The sequence below is a fragment of the Salarias fasciatus genome, chromosome 8, assembly GCF_902148845.1.
Source record: "Salarias fasciatus chromosome 8, fSalaFa1.1, whole genome shotgun sequence".
Classification (NCBI taxonomy): Eukaryota; Metazoa; Chordata; class Actinopteri; order Blenniiformes; family Blenniidae; genus Salarias; species Salarias fasciatus.
Genome location: NC_043752.1, coordinates 16,522,959 through 16,544,814, shown reverse-complemented (window position 1 = coordinate 16,544,814; position 21,856 = coordinate 16,522,959). Strand labels below are relative to the sequence as shown.

The 21,856-nt window shown below is 47.0% G+C and overlaps 1 protein-coding gene across 1 annotated transcript in view; it reads left to right on the top strand.

Annotated features, from left to right (window-relative positions):
• The window catches only part of atrnl1b (attractin-like 1b), a 49,947-nt gene that overhangs the window by 2,081 nt on the left and 26,010 nt on the right, over positions 1 to 21,856 (top strand). Inside the window, exons 2-20 of the mRNA XM_030097861.1 lie at positions 1,850 to 1,933; positions 2,356 to 2,469; positions 2,806 to 2,934; positions 3,281 to 3,489; positions 3,940 to 4,114; positions 5,471 to 5,558; positions 5,742 to 6,003; positions 6,794 to 6,977; positions 7,094 to 7,248; positions 8,366 to 8,450; positions 8,687 to 8,901; positions 9,024 to 9,142; positions 9,332 to 9,464; positions 10,957 to 11,144; positions 11,588 to 11,801; positions 11,952 to 12,143; positions 15,586 to 15,846; positions 16,717 to 16,854; positions 19,071 to 19,164. Of these exons, the coding sequence (XP_029953721.1) occupies positions 1,850 to 1,933; positions 2,356 to 2,469; positions 2,806 to 2,934; positions 3,281 to 3,489; positions 3,940 to 4,114; positions 5,471 to 5,558; positions 5,742 to 6,003; positions 6,794 to 6,977; positions 7,094 to 7,248; positions 8,366 to 8,450; positions 8,687 to 8,901; positions 9,024 to 9,142; positions 9,332 to 9,464; positions 10,957 to 11,144; positions 11,588 to 11,801; positions 11,952 to 12,143; positions 15,586 to 15,846; positions 16,717 to 16,854; positions 19,071 to 19,164 (3,039 nt within the window). The remainder of the gene's footprint in view (positions 1 to 1,849; positions 1,934 to 2,355; positions 2,470 to 2,805; positions 2,935 to 3,280; positions 3,490 to 3,939; positions 4,115 to 5,470; positions 5,559 to 5,741; positions 6,004 to 6,793; positions 6,978 to 7,093; positions 7,249 to 8,365; positions 8,451 to 8,686; positions 8,902 to 9,023; positions 9,143 to 9,331; positions 9,465 to 10,956; positions 11,145 to 11,587; positions 11,802 to 11,951; positions 12,144 to 15,585; positions 15,847 to 16,716; positions 16,855 to 19,070; positions 19,165 to 21,856) is intronic.

The window sequence follows — 21,856 nt, the reverse complement described above, 5'->3', positions numbered from 1 at the left end:
TTACAGTGGCAAACCTTTCATCACCTCAAGACAAACCACTGAAATTAAACGGAACATCTTTGCTGTACTGGAGACGCGCGCATTAATACTCCACAAATTACACGGGGGGCCGCCCAGAGCTAACGCGCCGAAATGGGCCCCGCGGATTCACGGCTTGTTTACAGTGCGTTATAGTTTAGCAGGAGCACGCAGGCAGCTTTTTGAGCAGTATAGTGTTTCCCAGGGAGGTCCAAAGTGCAACATGAAAAATTCATCACTTCTGGATGTCTGCGCAGCCCTAACTCATTGCCAGTTGCTTGCTGCTGGCTGTTTATGTCACAAGTGTTAAGCTGTCGCGAGCGCAGGTTAACTCCACTGCAAATAAAGAGGAGCAGCGCCGAGATACACCTGCACGTTTAGGAACATAATGCCCGCTTCAGGCAGCCTGTAAACAAAAGGTTTTGTCTTGAGCTGAATGTTAAGGGTGGAGTTTGCGTGTCAACATGTATTTAGTCCATTAAACTGTCAAGAAGTCTGAAATTAAAATATTGTGTTGTTAAAAACGCTTGCCGGGGAGATCATGCATTCCAGGGATGGGGGACTGAATGATTGTGAGATACAGAACAGCGAGCTCAGTGAGCTTGTCTTTGCTTTGACTTCCAAAACAAGTTTTGTCAGTCAGCGTCTTTGAATCAGACAGCAGCTCTTATAACTCATCACAGTGGTCTTTCCTGGGTAGAACACTTCTTGTCAGGCTGACAAACTCTCTCAGGAGACGGCGGATTGAATCCTTTGCATGGCACAAAGTGACCTTGAGATGACTGCCAGTGTTTTGGCGTCTTATCTGGGATCTTTCAATCCACAAGGCAGCGTTATAATTAGACTCCGTCGTTTACATTTATGGGGTGTTTTTCATCAAGAATGGACGTCAGCTCATCGATATGAAGCTGAAACTCTTCACTTTTTGGAGTTGTGACAAGCAGAACAACTTTGTGTATACTAAAGAAGAAATAATAACATCCTTATTCGGTAACAGTGAAAGTGTTTATTCAGGTGCTGGCTTTAACGGGGGACGTCACAGCAAGAGCTTTTACTCTGGATGTTCTTCCGACCGCAAACCTGATTCAGTCACAGTTGAGACTGAACCCGATAACGGGAACTTTGTAGTTTCTGTTCGCTACATGAACAATCTGGCTCCAGATCAGCTGTTTTACCTCACAATGACAGTTTGAGGGATATAAAAAGAGGAAAAGGGAACAAGCAGGAATGGCTCATTGCAGATAAGACCATATCGGCATGTACTTATCTGTCTAACTAGAAGTTATAACAATCACCTGCGCAATTGTGGTTTTTTTAATCCTTTTTTCTTCCCTCAATGGTTATAATTAGTTTGTATTTTTTATTCCAAAATCCCCCCATCAGTACAGTGTTGAACTCTTTTATCAATTGAATAATATACAGATTCCCTACATTTTTGAAATGACTTTCTATTTAAATGGATCTTCTTTTTTTTTTCAAAGTATATGTGAAAACTCGACACTGAGTGCCATTCAACTGTTTAAATAAACCAACTTGAAAGGATCCACTGTCTCCAGCCACTACAAAGTAGATGATCGGTTCTGCTCAGTGATGATTTCCGCTTGTTGCCATCTTTCTTAGATTTGTACGATACGCTTCTTTCCGCAGTGTGAGCTGTGGCGAATGAGCTCAAGATTAGATGAAAACTGTCATTGTTGCCTCAAAATGTGGACCGCTGCTCACACCAGCGGCCTTTTCAAGTCCTCCTCGTCTTTATAAAAGACCTCTGTGACGTTGTTGGATGGGATACTAAGTGCGGGTGCTCACCGTTTGGATGTTGTGTTCCCTCCAGGTTGACTGAACCGTCGGGATACCTCACCGACGGGCCCATCAACTACAAGTACAAAACCAAGTGCACCTGGCTCATCGAGGGCTAGTGAGTACCGTAATCGTCGGGAGATGGTTCAGCATCTCCTCCGTGTTTCCAGGCGGTTGAGAAAGACGGAGCCTTCCTTTATCTTCTCGTGCTTTTTAATTGTCGCGGCCGCCGCGGCCCGCCGAGACGACGGAGCCGTTTTGGAAACTCCATTAGCGAGATAGCAATAAACAAAAGAGCGGGCCCGTCGCTCCGGGATCCCGCTACATTTTCGAAATGAAGAACAATGCACAAAGAGTCCATTCAGAGTTAAATGAAATTGATCCTCGAGGAGCACAAAAGTAATAAAATGACAATTTGAATTTCGCTAACTTCGCAGCAGGCAGCGGTAATCGACAGGCCGCGATTGAGTTTTGCATTTCTTTGAAGAAACGTTAAGCTTATTGTTTTTTTTTTTTTTTTGTCCTCTTCTCCTCCTGCAGCCCTAATGCGGTTCTTCGGTTAAGATTTAACCACTTTGCCACAGAGTGCAGCTGGGACCACATGTACGTCTACGACGGAGACTCCATATACGCTCCGCTGGTCGCTGTCTTCAGGTGAGCGACGCAGAGAGTTGGAGCCGTCTGTTTGTTTGCGTCCCGTCAATAAGTGCTTAGTTGTAATGATGCGGCAAATCAGATCTTTTGTTTGTTTTGAGGGATGAGTGTGCCTGAGCGCTCCGGCACTAAAAGGTTAATTCCTGTGTATTGATTGTAGAAGAGAAGAAGCACTGACTGTTAAACATTCAGACATTGACTCAGTTTTATTGCCTGTGTTTGTAATTTAGACTCCATTGATTGTCTACAGTGAGACTGTGATTTAATGAGAAATTCTTCCTGTAACTAAGGATCGGTCTGAGTTCTGATCCGATCCGTCTCTGCGTTTCCCCCCAGCGGCCTCATCGTCCCAGAGATACGAGGCAATGAGACGGTTCCCGAGGTGGAGACGACGTCGGGTTATGCACTGTTACACTTTTTCAGCGACGCTGCCTACAACCTGACAGGATTTGAAATATTTTACTCGTAAGTTCTTTGACCGGGTCGCGCATTGGATCGGATTTTAAGCAAGCCACAAGATGATGTAAATGTTGAGTATGAGATGATTTGTGTCCCATTATAAACCACAGTCAGCCATTCCTGACTTCTTCTGGTTTTTCCAAATAGCAGATTAAATGCTTCTCAGCACGATTGAATGCTGCAGCCACAATCCCCATGAATGACCACCAGCACACTCAGTGGTTTTTCCTGCAACAGTAGTCTTTTTAATCTGACTAACTTTGGCTAAAAGTTGGATAATGGTCCCAAATCTTCCTCAGCTGTGCATTTAGTGTTATGGTACAACATGACGGCACATTGTGCTTCTGTCCAGGATCAACTCTTGTCCCAACAACTGCTCCGGCCACGGGAAGTGCACCCCGGGGAACTCGGCCGCCAGCAGGGTGTATTGCGAATGTGACAAGTACTGGAAAGGCGAGGCCTGCGACATCCCCTACTGCCGGAACAACTGCGGCAGCCCCGACCACGGCTACTGCGACCTCACCGGCGAGAAGCTCTGCGTCTGCAACGACAGCTGGCAAGGTGGGAGCGAGCGCCGACTCCCATTCCTTCGGAGTAGATGAAGCCCCTGTCTACCGTCGCCTTAAAACCAGTGATTGGATAATAATCAAACACAAATATATAATTCAAAATACCGCCGCAGCTCCCGTGTCGTCTGCGGTGATCATGAAGCCAGATGTAACGAGCGCCAGCCGCTGCGCCGTGCTGTAATGCTGATTGGTAACATGTCGATAAGCCCGGTGACAGTGCGTTATGTGCCTGCAGCTGGAGGGAGCCACATGCTTTTGCGTGATGAAACTTGACAGACTCATTAGCGGAGGCATGTGCTTTTCCCAGCGCGGTCGCCGTTCACACGGCCTAACATGTCCGCACCTCCCTGCTTGTCATGTTCGTTCACAGCGCCTACATTAGAAGCAAGACCTTGGTATTGATGTTTCTTTAACTTCCTCTGTTCTGCGTTCCCCCCCACAGGTCCGGACTGCTCTCTTACTGTGCCTTCGACGGAGTCTTTCTGGGTCCTACCCAGCGTGAAGCCGTTCGGCACGTCTCTCGCCCGAGCGTCCCACAAGGCCGTGGTGCAGGAGAAGGTCATGTGGGTCGTGGGCGGCTACACCTTCAACTACAGCTCCTTCCAGATGATTCTGAAGTAAGCAGCTTAAATCCAGACGATTGTTTCCCGGAAACTTTGTCATCGCATTTTAACATCTGTTCATTTGTTGCTCATTGTAAGAAGACACACCGCTGTTTCCTTTCAGCCCGAGGAGAAGTGGATTTGTGGTATTTCATTCAGTTGAGATAAGATCGACTGAAGGTGCGCTCACAGTCGGCAATCTCAGAAGTTTCCAGCGGCAATCGGTTACTTTTAGAAGACTTTCAGGAAGTCAAATGACCGATCTTCAACGTCTCTCGCAAAGCTGTAGCCATGATTGTGTTTATTATTATGATTTTTTTTCCGTTTTGATGCGCCAAATGAGATCTGTATTACTGTGAATTCCCTTCGATCAAACATCCAGCTCACCTTCATTCACGAGACTTTTAGGCTTCTTGATTCTGTTTTTCATTACATCTCATTGATCTGCTGAGCAGCTCATCCTCAGCTTTGAAGGAGGCTGCCTTCATCTTCTCCTGTGAACGGTCTGGTCTGTGGCCTTAATTTTAAGCTTCAGAAATACATCCTGAGAAGCTGCATTCTTGCCACATATTGTGTGCAGAAAGTTTTGACTCGTATACCTGAGTTACCAGACCAAAAATTAATGAGGCATCAAAGTTCAGTGTAACTCCAGGTTGACAGTTTTTTTTTTTTTTTTTCACACCTTATATAATGCATGTCTCATCACACTCCTGAACCGTTCTTGTTTGAACTTGTGATCAAACCTAATGTGCGTAAACATGCCCCCTCGGATCACTTCGTACCCTTAACGCCACAGCGTCAAAACTAACGGTTAACTCTTGACAGGACCAGGATTTTCTGTCGTTCCTGTATGATTCCTGCTTATAAAGTGACTGAATAAATCAAAAGAAGAATTGAATATTCAAGGTTTGGGGTAGAACTCTTCAGATAAAATGGAAAACTAATATCTATGCTTAGTCATGGCCTATTTCAGTTTCTCTAACCGATGTTTTTCATCTTCGCTGCTCAGATAAGCTCTCTCCATCTGCTCCGTTTGCTCGTCGGTATATGTTGTGATTCCCGATGACGTGACCAGGCTTCCTCCTTCTCTGCCCGCAGTTGCAAACATTAATTTGTCCTCTGATGTTCAGAATTTCCAGCCAAAAAAAAAAAAAGGATACCTGGTGTTTGTGTGTGACTCATTTGCGAGCTGCGAGGTTATACGGGCGTTTGTTTCCCTTTAATAATTTGGCAGGTTATGAAGTAAATACCAATTTGTGTGAAGTCAAAGTGTTTTGACGCTCCGTAGGTAATAAGCGCTTTCTGTTCACACTTTGATTGTGTGCGTCGGCGTAACTTTTTTTTTAATATGTTGCTGGTGTTGCCCCGCAGCTACAACCTGGAGAGCGGCATTTGGAACACGGTGCCCATCAATAGTGGCCCGGTGCCAAGATACGGCCACTCGCTCGCACCCCACCAGGTAAACACCGTCCGGAAAACACAAAGCCACCATGGGAGGGAGAGCTGGATGGATTGAGAACACCATGAAATCAATCTAAAACTGTCACATCATTACGTTTGGACATATTTTGGCTTTTTCTTAGATTTTTATGACCTTGTGCGTCAACTCCTCTCCTCTCCTGTGCTCTCGCCGTCTGCCCAGGATGATATTTACATGTTCGGTGGGAAGCTGGAAGCCGGCTGGGGCAACGTGACGGACGAGCTGTGGGTGTTCAACGTTCCCAGCCGGACGTGGCAGAAGAGGAACCCCGTGGTGGCCTCCCCGGCCACGGCCCAGATATATGCGGTGGAGGGACACTCGGCCCACTGCGTCCAGCTGGACGGCGGCGAGACCGTCATGCTGGTCATCTTCGGCTACTCGCCGATCTACAGCTACATCAGCAACGTGCAGGAGTACAACCTGAGTGAGTCAGAGCTCCTCCATGACAGTTCACCTCCTGGATGTTTAAAGCAGCTTCATTTTGCAGTTTTTCTTTCTTTTCTTTTTTTTTTTTTTTTAAATCAAAGCTTGTGCTTCTACTTTAAAGAGTTTGTTAATGTAACACACAGCTCAATTTATCAGCCGCAGCAGTCAAGCTCAGTGTGGCTTCGAATATAAATGTCTGAAGTAATTAGGGATGTGTACAATCAGGCGGCCAGATGATTAAATGTTGGCTCGTCGGCACCTGAGATATCAGTATCAGTGTTTCAAGCCCCGTAGACTGAGTTTGAGTGATGACTGTGTGCATGCATGTAGAAATGAAAACCTAAAACCATTTTTATTCTACACTTGTGGTGTAAAAAGTTCTTCATCCCTGTTTATGGCTTAGCTGTCATTCAGCTGTCTCCCACTAGTCGGAGCTACAGAGCTGTCAGACTGCAGTTTTTAAAACATCAGGATTTGTCAACACTTTTTTTTGACAGAAATTGGAACAGGGTACTCTGCTGTAGGCTTTGCCAGAAAAAAATAGCATCTGGAGTAAGGACCTCCCTCCATTTACCTTTATTGAAGCTAAAGACTTGAAGCAGTTAATGTAACACCTTGAACCTGAACACACACTACTACATTGACAGGTGACAGTGAGATTAGTCGACAGATGTTTGAATTTCACTCAGATTGTTTATTTTTTTGTTTTTCTTGAGTACTGTTTGATTTGTAATAGTTGTTTGGTAAGATGAGCTGTTTAAAGCTTTCCCTTCATGCCTCATGATCAGGGTCCAACACTTGGCTGGTGCCTGAGACCCGAGGCGCCATCCCCCAGGGGGGCTACGGCCAAAGCAGCACCTACGACAGCGCCAGCGGCAGCATCTACGTTCACGGCGGTTACAAAGCGCTGCCCGCGAACAAATACGGCCTGGTGGACGACCTCTACCGATACGACGTCAACACACGGACATGGTAAGTCGACACCTTCCTGCCCTGCTGATTCATTTTGCGCCCCGGAGGCTGTGTGACACTATCGGCGTTGAACGCCGCCGCGTCACGGCCGTCCTCGGCTCCTCCGTACGTTCCAGGTTCATCCTGCGAGAGAGCGGCTTCCCGCGGTACCTGCATTCGGCCGTGCTCCTCAGCGGCACCCTGCTCGTCTTCGGCGGCAACACGCACAACGACACGTCACTCAGCAACGGCGCCAAGTGTTTCTCCTCCGACTTCCTCGCCTACGACATCGGTAGGAGTCACCGCGAGGGTGGATAAGCGCTCTCCTGCCACTTCGGCGTCACGTTTACTGATGAGTTGAAGTGAAAATGTTTTCGCTGACAAGATTCTCCCACTATGAAAAGTATTAGAAGCCTTTTAGTTCATATATTATGAATGTGGAGACATTTGGTATTCAGTTTACTGAATGAAACTCCCAACTGTCTCCACAACATATTCTGAATATTATGAGACGCGAAGGCCTCCTGCAGAGCTGCTGATTAGTGAAGAGGAAAACTTTAGATTTTCGAGACCATGGGAGATATAAATGGGATTTTATGGGCTCTTATCGGATAATATTAATTGGATTAGATGAGTGTGACAAGGGCTTTTTCCACTTTTTCATAATCATTTATAATAAGAAACATTCACTGAAGTTCTGACCGAACAAAAACGGCCGTTCTTAAAGCTCAGTGTCGATTTTATTTTATTTTTTTCTGTGACTGTGTTGATATTTTATTTATGAATGGCACTTTTGTCAGATCTCAGTCCTTGAGTGACCTGCTTCCACAGACGAACCAAAACAAGATGTCACATGAAGAACACTTTGTCTCAAATGAAATGCGGACACCACTAAAGTCAATGTTTATTGATTCCTTTTCAAGTTGCTATTAGACTGAGAGGACTTGGAAAAGGATCAAGACTTTGAAGGGAGGTCATTTGTAAGGCAGTGGATGTGCACGCTAGGGATTCTAACAGCCTGCATTCGGGGATTTGTTTATGTGTACGTCGTCGTAGGAAGAAGTCGTGTTTCATGCATCAAACTGTTCAAAACCAAAAGGTTTAATTCATTCCAACGTGACCATGTCTTCTGTTCGTCCATCAGAATTAGAAACACATCTGAGAGCAGCCCAGGACTGATTTGGAAGACACGATTTGTTGTGTGTGTGTGAGTGAGTGTGTGTGTGTGTGTGTTTTAGAGAAAAGCTGTTAAGACACACCAAGGGGCAAAAATAATTAGATTTCAACTTCATGTTGCTGCAGTCTGGCTGTTTTCTTCACAGTTTAGGATTTAAAAACAGTGGAAAACCAAAACACTTACTCATACTGCCTTCTTTTCTTTCCTTTTTTTTTTTTTCCTTCTTCCTCAGCCTGTGATGAGTGGAAAGTCCTGCCAAAACCAGATCTGCACCGGGACGTCAACCGCTTCGGTCACTCCGCTGTGGTCAGCAACGGGTGAGCGCGAGAGTTGGATGTGGAATGGAATTACGCACACCAGACAGATGGTGGAACCGGCTTTCAGTCTCAGCTTGTGGTCGCGTGGGGTTTCGTTTGATCTGGCGGGGGATATTTCTGCCCCGCTGATGATGCCTGGATCCGTTTAAATGAATCAACACGACACCAGTCATCATCCGTCCGTCTGCCCGTATGACGAAAATGACGCCAGTTTCAGCTCCGCCTCTCCCCACCAGGTCCATGTATGTGTTCGGAGGCTTCTCCGGCGTGCTGCTGAACGACGTGCTGGTGTACCGACCCCCCAGCTGCCGGGCCTTCTTGGCACAGGAGGGCTGCGAGAAGGCGGGGCCGGGCGTCCGCTGCATCTGGAGCAGGGGCCGCTGCGTCCCCTGGGAGCCCAGCATGGCGAACGGCAGCCTCAGTCCCGCCCCGTTCTGCCCCGCCAAAGCCGGTGAGAGAAACGTCCAAGGCTCTCTCTCTTCTCACTCGTCATGTTTCCAAAACTGGGTTTGTGTTTCGTACTATCTGTGCCGACAGACGCTCCTTCCTAAACCTCTTCCTCTGTGTCTCCAGTCACGGTGGACGAGTGGTGCTACAGGTTCTCCGACTGCGCCAGCTGCACGGCGAACACCAACGGCTGCCAGTGGTGCGACGACAAGAAGTGCATCGCCGCCTCCAGCAACTGCACATCTGTGAGTCGTCCAACAGGGGGCAGCAGAGCACCGCGGCCTCACAGACATGAACACACACTCCAAGGAGGATTTTTGTGCAGAATTTCATTATACTCTCTAAATGAGTGCCTTCTTCAGAAATTGTGGGATTTTTTTTTTTTTTTTTTTTTTTTTTTGCTTTTAACATTCCTGTTTTTCCTGATGCGGCAGAACGTGAAGAACTTCACCGAGTGTCCAGTGCGGAACGAGCAGGTGTGCAGCAAGCTGGCCAACTGCAAGAGCTGCTCGCTGAATCTCAACTGTCAGTGGGACCAGAACCACTCGCAGTGCCACGCTCTGCCCGGTAAGCGCCACGTTTGACCGGGAATCACACCCAAGGCGCTGGATTCGGTTCTCACACACACTCAAACACACACACACACATAGAGTGAAGGACTGGTGAAGGTAAACTCAGGTTTTGCATATTAAACGGAGAGAAAAACAGTTTCATTTCCTGAAATATGCTTAAGGGTGTCGCTTGAGTCTGTAATTATTGTAGAAATTTCCTACTGACAGTAAAATTTAGAGTAATTAGCCGAAGAGATACTCTTAAGTCATGAATGACTCGTCTAAAAGCTTTTTCCTCTATGTTCATGTGATTTTTGCTAAATTATCTTCGTCCCTCCTCCTTCACTTCTTTGGATTAACATTAAATCACACAGATGTAAAACAAAAAAACTGAAAGCACTGAAAACAATTTCAAAACAGTTGTTATTGCATTAAGCCAGAGGTTTTTGAGGTTTTATTTCAGCGCTGCATCAACCAGTGCTGATCTAATCCTCGATTTAATGTTCATAAATGGATCATTATGGGCTCACAACAGAGGAAAGTCTTCACAGAAGTGACAGTGTTCACTGTAACGAACGGCTCTGCTGACGCCTGCAGCTGAAGGGGACGTTCAAACAGACAGTCATTGATTTTCGCAGTCAGAGTTTCCTTTGCTTGATCAATGCAGGAACAGAAACCGAATCAAATCTTTCAGTGATTTTTGTTTTGGCTGATGTTAAAAATGATCTAACAAGTGATTTTTTTTTTTTTTTTTTCCTCCCCCCCCCCCTCCCTTCGGCTACAGTTCATGCAGTTTAAACACTGTATCCCCGGTGTGTAGGGATGCATTTTCAAGATGTCATCCTGATGTTGTTTATCAGACCTGGCAGTGCATTTAGTTTACCTCGCACCAACTTACCTCCCCCACCTCCCCCACCCGCCCCGCTGCTGATGTTGACGCCGGCTGAATCTGAAGAAATAGTGCTGTCACTTTTTCCATAATTTTCAGCTCATGAAGCCTTGTCGCCTGCGGGGGAGTGCAGTGGGAGCTGCAAATAATGTGTATATGCAACAGCTAGTGTGTGTGTGTGTGTGTGTGTGTGTGTGTGGGGGGGGGGGGGGTCTGTACACACATTTCTAATGCATGAATGTAAGGCGCTGATCACATATACACACACACACAATGCACAAAATGCATACATTTAAAGCAAATCGGTGCCAATTACACACATGCAAAGTCAGCTATAGCACACACACACACACACAAAGCTCTAAAGCTTTACTCCCCTGTGATTTCTCATGCCTGCTTTGCTCTCCGTTTGCCGCCGTCTCACCTGGAGTGTGGTGCTCCCCCCTTCAGCAGTGTTTAACTAACAGTCTCAGTTAGCGATTTCAAATATTGACTTCAAAGAATTCCTCCCTTTGCCTTGTAAATGTTAAAAGAGAGTAACGATTTCACCGATTTCGCCTTTCCCTCCTCGTCTCTCTCTCTCTCTCTCTCTCTCTCTCTCTCTCTCTCTCCTCTGCAGCCCAGCAGTGCAGCGAGGGCTGGACCCAGGTGGGCGAGGCCTGCCTGAGGATCAACTCCAGCCGCGAGAGCTACGACAACGCCCAGCACTACTGCAAGAACCTCAACGGCAACATCGCCTCCCTCAGCACCTCCAAGCAGGTGGACTTTGTGCTGGAGGAGCTCAAGAAGCTCCAGGAACAAGACAAGGTAAAGATACAGGAGGAAGTGTGTCTGGGGAAAGAAAGCCTACATCCAAATCAATCTTTTTGACAGGAAAAATGATGGAAAACAGAAATGATGCTTTCCGTTTGGTCATGCCTCCTGTATTCGGGAGAATCGTCAGTCTGCTGGGCGGAAACTCTGCTGTTTGTTCCAAGCAGACCCTCGACATCATTTCCCCATTACATTAAAACTTGAATCCTGAAGGCAAATAAGTAATCATATCTGTGAAATTATTTTTAGCAGACTTTTAATGACATCTTTGGTTCCAAAGTGTAACTGCAGCAGCTACTCATTCAGTTTTTTTTTTTTTTTTAATAGCACGATCGCAGAGAAAAAGGAGACACTTTTTTTTTTACATAATATCTGAACACCGAGCGGCTTTTCAGGCCTGTACGTGCGCGTTGAAGCTTTTGGCTCTGTGCCCACAGCGGTTGTCTCCGTGGGTGGGCCTGAGGAAGATCAACGTGTCGTACTGGGGCTGGGAGGACATGTCTCCCTTCACCAACAGCAGCCTGCGGTGGCTGCCGGGCGAGCCCAGCGACTCGGGCTTCTGCGCCTACCTGGAGGAGCCCCAGGTGTCGGGTCTGAGGGCCAATCCGTGCACGTCCACTGCGCACGGCCTCATCTGCGAGAAAGCGACTGGTGAGACACACACACGCACAGACAGTAGATTGATTTTTATACGTTTCCCGCAGAAGTGCTTTGCTGCTACTCGCCCAATTCTCCTCCCCGTAACTTCAGTCCATGAAGAGAATAAACACACTGACAGGCCCTCTCTGTTTTGCTGCCCAGGAAACCCCAATCAGAGCTCCCGTCCGTCCTGCAAGAAGCCCTGCCTGCTGCACACCAACTGTGCCAACTGTACCAGCCAGTCCATGGAGTGCATGTGGTGCGGCAGCGCCCAGCGCTGCGTCGACTCCACCGCCTACGTCATCTCTTTTCCCTACGGCCAGTGTCTGGAGTGGCAGACTGCAGATTGCGTGGGTAAGAGTGTTTTACTGAACTTAATCTAGCCGAGTCGTCTTTGAAGTCTGAAGTCTGGCGTTAAGGCGGCCGACAATAAGCTTCCCCGGATTGGCCTCCGTGAGCAGCCAGCATTCCTCACCTGAGAGAAGAGAGGTTACGGGAGGAAAAACGGCTTAAAGTGGAAGGCGTCTCTGTGCGGAGGGGAAATCGTATTGGTTTCTCGTGATTGGCTTCGGAAGGTGCATTTGGTTCGTAATGGCCAATTACTTCTGCATATAATCTCACACCAACTGTTAGATTTCCCCGTTGACCAGGCTATACCATCAGCTCAGTCGTTTGCTCGCACTGAGGAGGAGCGATTGCTAATAGGAGTGACTAATTTGGGTGTTATGGGAGTGTACACATGCGGGATTGTTTTCCTGGCAGTTGTTGAATGACTAGAGCGCTGGAGAACGTGCTAACCCATTTGGAAGTTATGATATTGTGTGATTTAGCAGACCGTAAAATAAATGTGAACCAAATATTTTGTGATATGAATAAAAAGCTAAGTAAACCCAGCATGAATATAGTTTAATAATGCAGACAGTCACAGATTGTTCAACACAAGCTTCTCCAAGTGGTCGATCGGCTCATCTACATTGTGCAAATACAAAACAACACTGAGAATAAGTTGTAAATGATGTATACTGTGCGTGCTTGTTGCTCGTCTGCCTGAGCTTCAGAGCTGAAGGTTATAATCCCTCCAAGGCGGCACATAAACAAGTCTGAAGGGTCACAAGTTGAAGTTGAGATTACTTTACTCATATAATCACAGAGCCCCAGAGGAGAAATCCACAAAATAAAAAGCGGCGCTGGCATCTCCTCAGGACACGGTTAAGGAATGGTTTCATTGTTATTCCCCAGATGATCATGTCCAGAAATGATCACCTTAAACGCCGGACGCACACAGAGGTGAGGCAGTATTTCCCCCTGCGTGGTCGCAGGTTGACTGGAGGGCTCCTTCACTTGAAGGTCGAGGCGGCCGCTCGGCCCGGTGCCGCGGCGCCGCCTGATGTATGAATAATGGCCGCTGTTGTGGCAGACTGTAAAAATATCTCTGATCAGTTTAGCGAGTAACAAATTTAGGGAGCCCATGAGTGCTGTCCCTAATTCATTTGTGTCTGCCAGCGCGGGTTAATGCAGACAGAGATGCTGGATGTTTGTCTTGCTGCGTCCCTCATGGCGTGAAGGACGGAGAAGGGCGTCCTCTCCATCCACTCTGCTCTGTCTGACGCTAAGTTTCCATCGCCGAGCTGAGACTTTCTCTTTCTTCATTCTAACTTTGAGAATAACTCAATACTTAAATGTATTAAAAAAAAACACCTTGTAACGTCACTGCCTGCTGGGAATAACCTTGTAGTTTTTTTTTTCTTTCGTTTTCTTCTGGTGAAGAAACTCTTCATTTACAGTATCGCCTTCAAATTGAGAATCCGGTAGATCCGTTCACTTTCCATGTAGCTGTATCCCTCTAGATCAAACAGCCAGGCCAGACACATGGTCGTCCGTGCCGTAAACACAGCGTCTGTCTGTTTCATCACGTCCGACCCGAAGAAGCAAAACCCCCTCCGGCTGCGTTTAGTTCAGACAGAATTTTAAGCGTACAAGGTTGAGTTGACTTTGCCTCTCACCTCGCAGCGTTTTCCACCCTCTTTGATTCTGTCTTTTCTCTGGAATCAGGCCTGATCGCTCCTTACACCGATTCCACTGTTAGTGTACAGTTTTTTGTTTTTTTTTTTTTGGGGGGGGGAGTTGTGGCCAAGCATGCTACCTACATTGTTTTCAGTATTTACTGTACAGATGTATGAATGCTCTGGTTTGACTTGATCCAGGGCCAGCGCAGCGAGACAAAGGGATCGGTTCTCCCCGTTAACGAGAGTCGCCGCGTCAGAGGAAAGAAGCAGTAAAGCCACATGGATGGCGGACTTCACACGCTCGCGGGGTTACTCGCTGATTAAACGCAGCATTTGTCATCTGTTGATGGCGCCGAGCGACACAAAGCGCAGTGAGACCCAGAGCTAAGCTGTTCGCCTCGCATCTCTCTCAGATATGTAGAACAGACAGTGAAGGTTGTCATGTTGATCAGCAGTCTTTGTACTGTCTGTGAAATCCAGGAATAACAATTTGGAGGCCACGAAAAGAAAAAAAAAATGCCGGCAGACACAAATTTAGGAGGCTGCAGCCACAGGGGACTTTAAAGTGGATGTACAAGACACCTGTCTTCTAAAATCTGATCTTGTAGGGTTTGACCTTAAAAGTCAGGTTTTGCTGTAATGAGAAATTGAACATGAAAGCGAAAAAGTGGAAGTTTGAGTCATTTGCATTTGTAAATCCGCATGAAAGTCTGCGGGAATGAACGCGGCGTGTTGTTGCAGAGACCCGGGGCCAGGCGCAGATATTGTATTTGTTCAGCTAATAAAAACTGGGAACGATGGATAAAGTGAGATTCTTTTTTTTTTTTCTTTTTTCTTTTTTCTGTGCAGACGCCGCTGTATTCAACATCCAATTTATCACATTTTGGCCGTTCAGTCCCACATATTGATTTATCCGTCAAAGCACAAATGAAAGATGTGGAGTTTGATTTTTGTGGCAGATTTGAGGTTCCATCGTGCTTTTGTGTTGTGGCAAGACAAAACTCCTCATCCAGCTGCCCCCTTTTTTCTTTTTTTTTTTTTTATTTCTCTCCTAAGAATGGTAGGTTCCTGAGAAATCCAGCACTTACGTCTTGTCGTCTAAACAAACTTAAATGGCCTTGCTTTGCACTGATTGCTCTTGTGTTGTCATGGTTTCACATCCATTAGCAGAATAGCTGGAGATTTGTTTGACATAAACTGAGGTAAAAGCACTCAATGTTTGTCTCCTTAAAAATAGTAGTGGCATTTTCTCCGCTGAAGTGTCTGCCTGACAGGCGAGTGCCGGCGCCGAAACTCGCCGAACAATTTAGTGGCCGCGAAAGTTGGTCCCTCGGCTGACAAAAACAGCATCGCTCTCCCGGGCTGGAGAGTTTAGAGATCGAGACCGCTTGACACCTTGTATTTAATCCCCTTTGTTGAAACTTTGCTCGCGTCTCAAAACTTTTGGACCAGCTCTCTCCCCTCCTCGCCTCTTGACACGTTTGCTGTCTTGTTCAGTGGCCTCCATTAGCCGCTCAACACTCAGTTCTTGTTTCTTATCCTCTTATCTGCTTTTCAAATCTGTTGAACTCACCAGATAACCGATTTGTGTTTTAGTGCAAAGCGCATTAGCGCTCCTTAATCCTCAGCTCCTGTAAAAGCCCAAGAAATGAATGAATGAAGATGTCTGTAGAAATCCAACAATGGAAGAGTCGTGAAAAGAGGACCTAGTTAGAGTTTACCTGCAGAGCCTCCCGAAGTGTCTTCAAATAGGATAACTCAATGTTTCTCATCTGTTTTCTCTTCTGCAGCCCAGAACTGTTCGGGTCTGCGGACGTGTTCCCAGTGCTTGGAGCAGCCGGAGTGCGGCTGGTGTGGCGACCCCAGCAGCACGGGGAAGGGCCTGTGCATGGAGGGCTCGTACCGCGGCCCCATGAAGAGGCTGGCCAAGCAGGGCCAGCAGAACCAGCAGATCCAGCAGAACCAGCCCCACCAGCCCCACGACATGATCCTGGATGCAGGCAGCTGCCCCAAAGACAAAGGCTACGAGTGGGCCTTCATCCACTGTCCCGGTGAGCGAGCCGCTTCCTGTCCGGCGTACTGGATTACACGTCAAGGGGTTGTAAGTTCATCTGTGTGAGGGCTCGTTGGTTCCTATTGACTGTCGCGGCTCAAGGACTCGTGTTGCAGCACCTCCATGGAACCAATCCCTCCCCGCTGACTCCATGCAACCCGACACTAGTATGCCATTTAATGCTTTCATTGAGCGCCCGTCATGCAGCCGGCTCACGCACAGCCGCTCGTATTAATTTCAGAAGCGAGTGTGTTCAAACATGGATTTTTTTGTCTAAATAATGTGCTCAAGAAAAAAAAGCCCAATGTCACTTTTTACCATCCAGCGCAGCTGCTTGCTTGAGGTGACATTGACTATCCTTGAATTTGTTGCGTTGATGCAAGAAGCTGCGATCAAGGGGTTAATTTTCTTTCAAGGTAGAACTAAAAGCTCCTCGTTTACTTTGGTGGGCAAAAAAACCCAACAGCACAAACAAGGTAATTAACACATTTGTATTTCCTATTGCAGATTTATTGCAGGTTAATTAAAAGTTGGCCATTAAAAATATTTCAACAGGCATGTCTGATTAAATGGTAATTAATATGACACTGCAGCCACAAGTCAGCGACGGCTCTAATGGGTCGCCTGCTTTTCTCCGAAGCAATAACAACAACAACAACAACAACAACAGTAGGTGTTAAATCACTCACAGGTGCCTATGTGACTCGCAGACAGATGGCGGGTGGGAACGCCGGCGTGCTCGCATCAAATCACCTGTCTTGTCTCGGATCGCTCAGCCTGGACTTGCCCGGCTGCGAGCAGCTGCGGGAGAAGGGAAGCTTTGACGTTGCTGTTTGCATTAATCCATAACCTCCGCTCGCCCCCGCAGCGTGCCAGTGCAACGGCCACAGCACGTGCGTGAACGGCAGCGTGTGCGAGCAGTGCCGTAACCTCACCACCGGCCCCCACTGCGAGACCTGCATGCCCGGTTTCCATGGAGACCCCACCAACGGCGGCAAGTGCCAGGGTGAGTGCCGCATCGCCGCTCCACATTGGCGATTCTGCGCGTGTGTGTGTGTGTGTGTGTGTGTGTGTGTGTGTGTGTGAGGCGCCTGACGGTTCCCGCTTGTTTTTGTTTTGGTGGCGCAGTCAGCTGATCCCCGCCGACCGCCGACAACTCATTTTCCGAACAAGACGTCGGTGTTATGTATATAATTATCTGAGCTCTTTTGTTTTATTTGGAGGGGACCCGCTGTGTGTAAGTGATAAACAAGCTTTCAGAGGACCCGCCTATTGAATTCCAATTAGTACCTTTTGGTAAATACGTTGTAATATGGCGTCAGAACAACAGAGGGCAGTGTTGCGCACCGTTTTGCATTTCTGACAAATTGCTCCTGCTTGATCAATGGTATCGAATGTGTTGGTTTCAGAGAGCGTTGGACAGGGAAACGGCTATAGGCATTAGTAGTAGCTATCAGGTCTCTGTGTGCGTGTGTGTGTGTGTGCGCGTGTGTGTGTGTGTGTGTTATTGGCTCCACTGCTGCACGCTCTCGAAAGGCACTGAAATGTCAAAGTATAAATGAACAAGTGCATGTTGAGTGTATGTGCGGCACGATGGGAGCTGCAGGTGAAGCTGAAGGTCAGCGTGCTTGTCTTGCTGATGTGTTTCGCCTTTTAGGGGGAAAAGAAGGCGCTGCTGCACATCTGTGGGCTAAAATCACGTAGCAGCAGGGAAGGATGAATTCATATTTCAACCTAAGACCAGTTTCAACAGATGCAACTTAATCGCTTTGATTGTTTTGCTAATTTTCCGGGTGTGACGTTGGGTTAGTTATTTCTCCGTGGTAAACTGTTTTGAGTGAGTCTTTGAATAGCGCATGAAGCAGATTTATTAGCTCACTCTCCTGCCCAGCGTGGAATAAATTTTCTTGAGTGACTGCAACCCATAATTTATACAGGATCCCTGTTTTCTGAGCAGTCGCTCATGATGCCGGCTGAATTTAATGTGGAGGGAGGGCGTGAACACAGCGCAGGAATGGACTTGGAATCAAAAGTGAAACGAGTGTATTAGTATCTGATAACTGTCTGAGTTGTCTTTCTGTTAAATTAATTGCAAATTTATTGAGGTGAGATGGGTTCTTTGTACCTGCACTTTTTTTAAATGTGTTTTTTTTTTTTTTTGTATTTTAATGAATAGCGTTCCTGAGCAATCACATGGAGACTTATGCTTTAAACTCCCGGACGTGGTGGGAGTCACACACCCACAGGAGCTTTAGGGTCTCACCTACCGTCTGTTAAAGCTCAGACTGTAGCTGGAACCTGTAAAATGAAACTACACAGGTGAGCGTCTGAGTATTCACTCCCTCAGAGCCCCTGGGACAAAAATCATTAAGTCATTACGACATGTGAATACATCCGTGCTCGGAAGATGACGGCAGCCCATCAGTGTTTTTTTTTTCTTTCTTCTTCTTGTTTTCACACGCCCATCCTGCCATACTGCGAGTGAGTCTCATCTAACCATGACGTACTTGTGGTTAGATTGAATTCCTGCGTCACCAGCTGTCAATAACAAGCAGTGTATGAAAATGTGTGAGGACACTCAGAAGAAGAAGAAAAAAAAAAAAGGCATTTCAGTGGCTTAAAATATTCAAATGTACCATGTTGTGAGATGCGCAAAGACTTGAGGGGCTTCAGTGAACTGAGAGGAGTGGGTCGGGGGGGGGGGTTTGTTCAGCAAATGCAAACGTGAAAGGATGACACACAAGCAAGTCACTCAAGTTTCACAAAGTGTGATACACACACACACACACTTATCTGGGGGTGAGGTTTGAGGGGTGGGGATTGGGGGAATGGGGGGGGGGGGGGGGCTCTCCTTCATGTGTCTGATCTTTGAAGTTCATCTGGCCTTTTGGGAAATACAGTTGTTTATCGTCCCGCCCAGATCGATAACCGTTTGGAAAAGAAGCGATTGTAGCCTAACTTTTCAAAAAGTTTCAAAACACTGAAAAGTTACGTCAAGATGGAAAAACTCTCGTTGGGACATATATTTGGTAGATTTCTGGCATCATTTTAACCTCGTGGACTACAGAGTTAAGACGGTTAATCAGTCTTTCTTTAACCAATCAGACATATTCTGGGTAAATCTTACCACTGATCAGTTCTGCACGGCATCTTTTGGTTTTGGCGTCACCAGACTCTCTTCTTCATCCTCCTTATTTAATCACTTCCTTTTCCCTGTTTCAGCCTGCAAGTGTAACGGACATGCCAGTGTGTGCCAGGTGTTAACTGGCAAATGCTTCTGCACCACCAAGGGGATCAAAGGAGACCAGTGCCAGCTGTGAGTACACCAACCACACACACACACACACACGTGAAGATAAACCAGTGTGTGACGTCTTGTGAGTTTAATTAAATACGGCTTCATAATCCCAAAATGTTTCTCTGGCACTGAGTAATAGGAAATAAACTTATGGAGTCTTTAAAGAGCTTTCCATTAGCACCCCGGTAGGCAGCTGACATTTAGATGAAGGGAAATAGTCGTGTTTGTTGAACACCTTGTTGGCTGCTCGTCAGATGAACACTCAGCAGAGGTAAAATGTCGCCGTTTGCGCGTCCCGTGATTTTGAGCACCGAATCTTTAACCTGTCTTTAAATATAAAACAGAACTTCAAGCCAGCTGAAAGCCCGAGCTTAGTGCTTTCAAGAAGTGCAAAGATGTAAAACGTTAATGTCTGGAGGGAGAAGAAGGATGCTTCAACAGAGACTTCACCTGATAAACAAGACCTAAAGTATCCGGGTGGAGCTGGTTCTCAAAGCAATCAGTGGATTTTGTCCCTTTGGTCACATTTATTAGGATCGTCTGCAGGACTGAAAGTCTGGAAAGAGAAGTCAACACTGAAGCAGATTGGAGACAAGTCATCCTCTGTGATTCAGTGATTCAAATCCACTGATATTATGACCCCTCTGCAGATTGCAGGAAGTTTTAGTGAATAATAGGTTAGTGACCCAGGGGCGGGTGAGTTTTCCAGAACAGACCTCTGATTTCAGAAATATCGAACTCGAGCAGTACATTTCTTTGAGCATCGGGTCGAAACGGCTCGCTCAGTGGTGACTGGAGTGCTGTCAGAGATGACTCGAGAAGGCACTAAACACTAAGCATATCGACCTCAAATCAGAATTAAGTTGATCTGATTTTGAGTAACGACACGGTCTGACTTTCAGTAACCTCCTCTGTTTTAATTATGCGATGTGATTTATCACTATGTGATTAATTCACTGCAGTGATTCATAATCCTCCTGACGTGGTTACGGGCATTGATTTCTGACCACTGACAGCAGCCCCGCTTCTTCTCAACCCGCAAGTTCTGTATGCTAATGATTCGGTGGCGTAAAGAAAAACAGAAGCGCCGCCGTCAGCTGGGCGCCGCCGCCGTCAGCGGACCCCACCTCCGGGGTTTTCTGCTGACACGGCGGTGTTCCGCCGGCGTGGGCGGACCATCTCCTCTTCAGCTGTCTGCCTTCTCGGGCACTGTTTTTAATAACCCTAATGCAGTGAGAGTTATGGAGGAGGTCACTGGCAAACACGAGCACACATACAGTGTGTGCACGCCCACGCACAATGCTGTTATTGTTCCCTGCCTCTCGCACTCTCTCAAAATCACATACCCCCCCCACCCCACCAACCCCTACATCGACACCGCGTCCTCTCTGAATATTCAGGTTTATCGTTTCTCCCCCAATATTCATGTGAATTCTTCAGGCGAATATCATTTTAAATTTAGTCTGTTTTCGGGCACGTCATCCTGATTCACTCCAGACATCTTCTCGCTGAACACAGTGACTAAATGTTAGTCATCAAAGTGACATACAGTAGTCCTGACACCCCGAGAGACACCCGGCAGAGTTTTTCTCGTAAACAAACAAAAGTTTTGCCTGGTTTTTCAGTTCTGGCTGTTTTCTTGTTAATGTGATTCTTATTTTTTTTTTTTGGAAATATTAACATTCACAAATAATTTGTTGGCTTTTTGCTGTAAATAAATGGCTGACATGTTGTTTTTGAGGCTACTCGTGGTTCTAAACGTTCCCCAGCATACACGGGGAAAAAGACAAAGGATGTCAAACAAGACCGGCTGGAAGAGAATGAGGTGTTTCTGTCAAATTAGGCAGCGGATAAATGACACTCTGCCCAACTGGAAAGAAACACAGATTGATTTCTGCTCGCAGATGGAACGCGCTGCACTACAATGCGCAGCGACTCAGGAATAGCAGGTGGTTTACCGTCGACGCAAACAGCTCATTTCTATCCTGCAGAATCAGATGGAGTGGGCTTGGGGGGGGGGGGGGGGGGGGGGGGGGGGGGGATTCTGAGCAGGCCAGCACCAACAGGCCAATTGTCATCAGCCGGCGAGAGGGAGGGTGTGCCCGTTCAGCTCCGGAGCCAGCTCTGGGACGGCTCCCGCCTCCCATTACCGATTATCAGCTGGAAATTCAGCCAGCGGTATAAAACCTCCAGGACGCGTTCTTTAATCAAACCAATTTGCGGACTGTAATTAAGACGGTGTGCGGTTTCTTCCATTTCAAAATCAAAGTGCAGTTCCCACATTCAAAACCTGCGTGACGATTCAAGTTTAGAAGAATCCCGAACATTCGGGTGAGCTGTTTTTTTTTTTTTTTTCCTGGAATATAAATTGTGGTTCTCGTTGCAAGTGATCAGTGTTTCCCCAGCGCTGTCAGCCACTCACTCACCCCATCCCCGGCAGCAGCCCTCTCACAAAGACCTCTGCACAAGGGTACCGTGTCATTTCAGCAATGTACAGAACGACACACGTGCACGCCGCCGTACACGCATGCACAGCAACCCCCCCTTCCCCGCCATTAGGACCTCCGAATAATAGCCGCACTAATGAAGTGAAAGGTGCATCGGTGCGGAATAAAATTGTTTTTGAAAACAATTGATGAGGCCGAGGGGAGGGAAGCGTTTCCTGTTTTAGCGCTCATTTGAATGCATGCAATATTCATCATACGTGTGC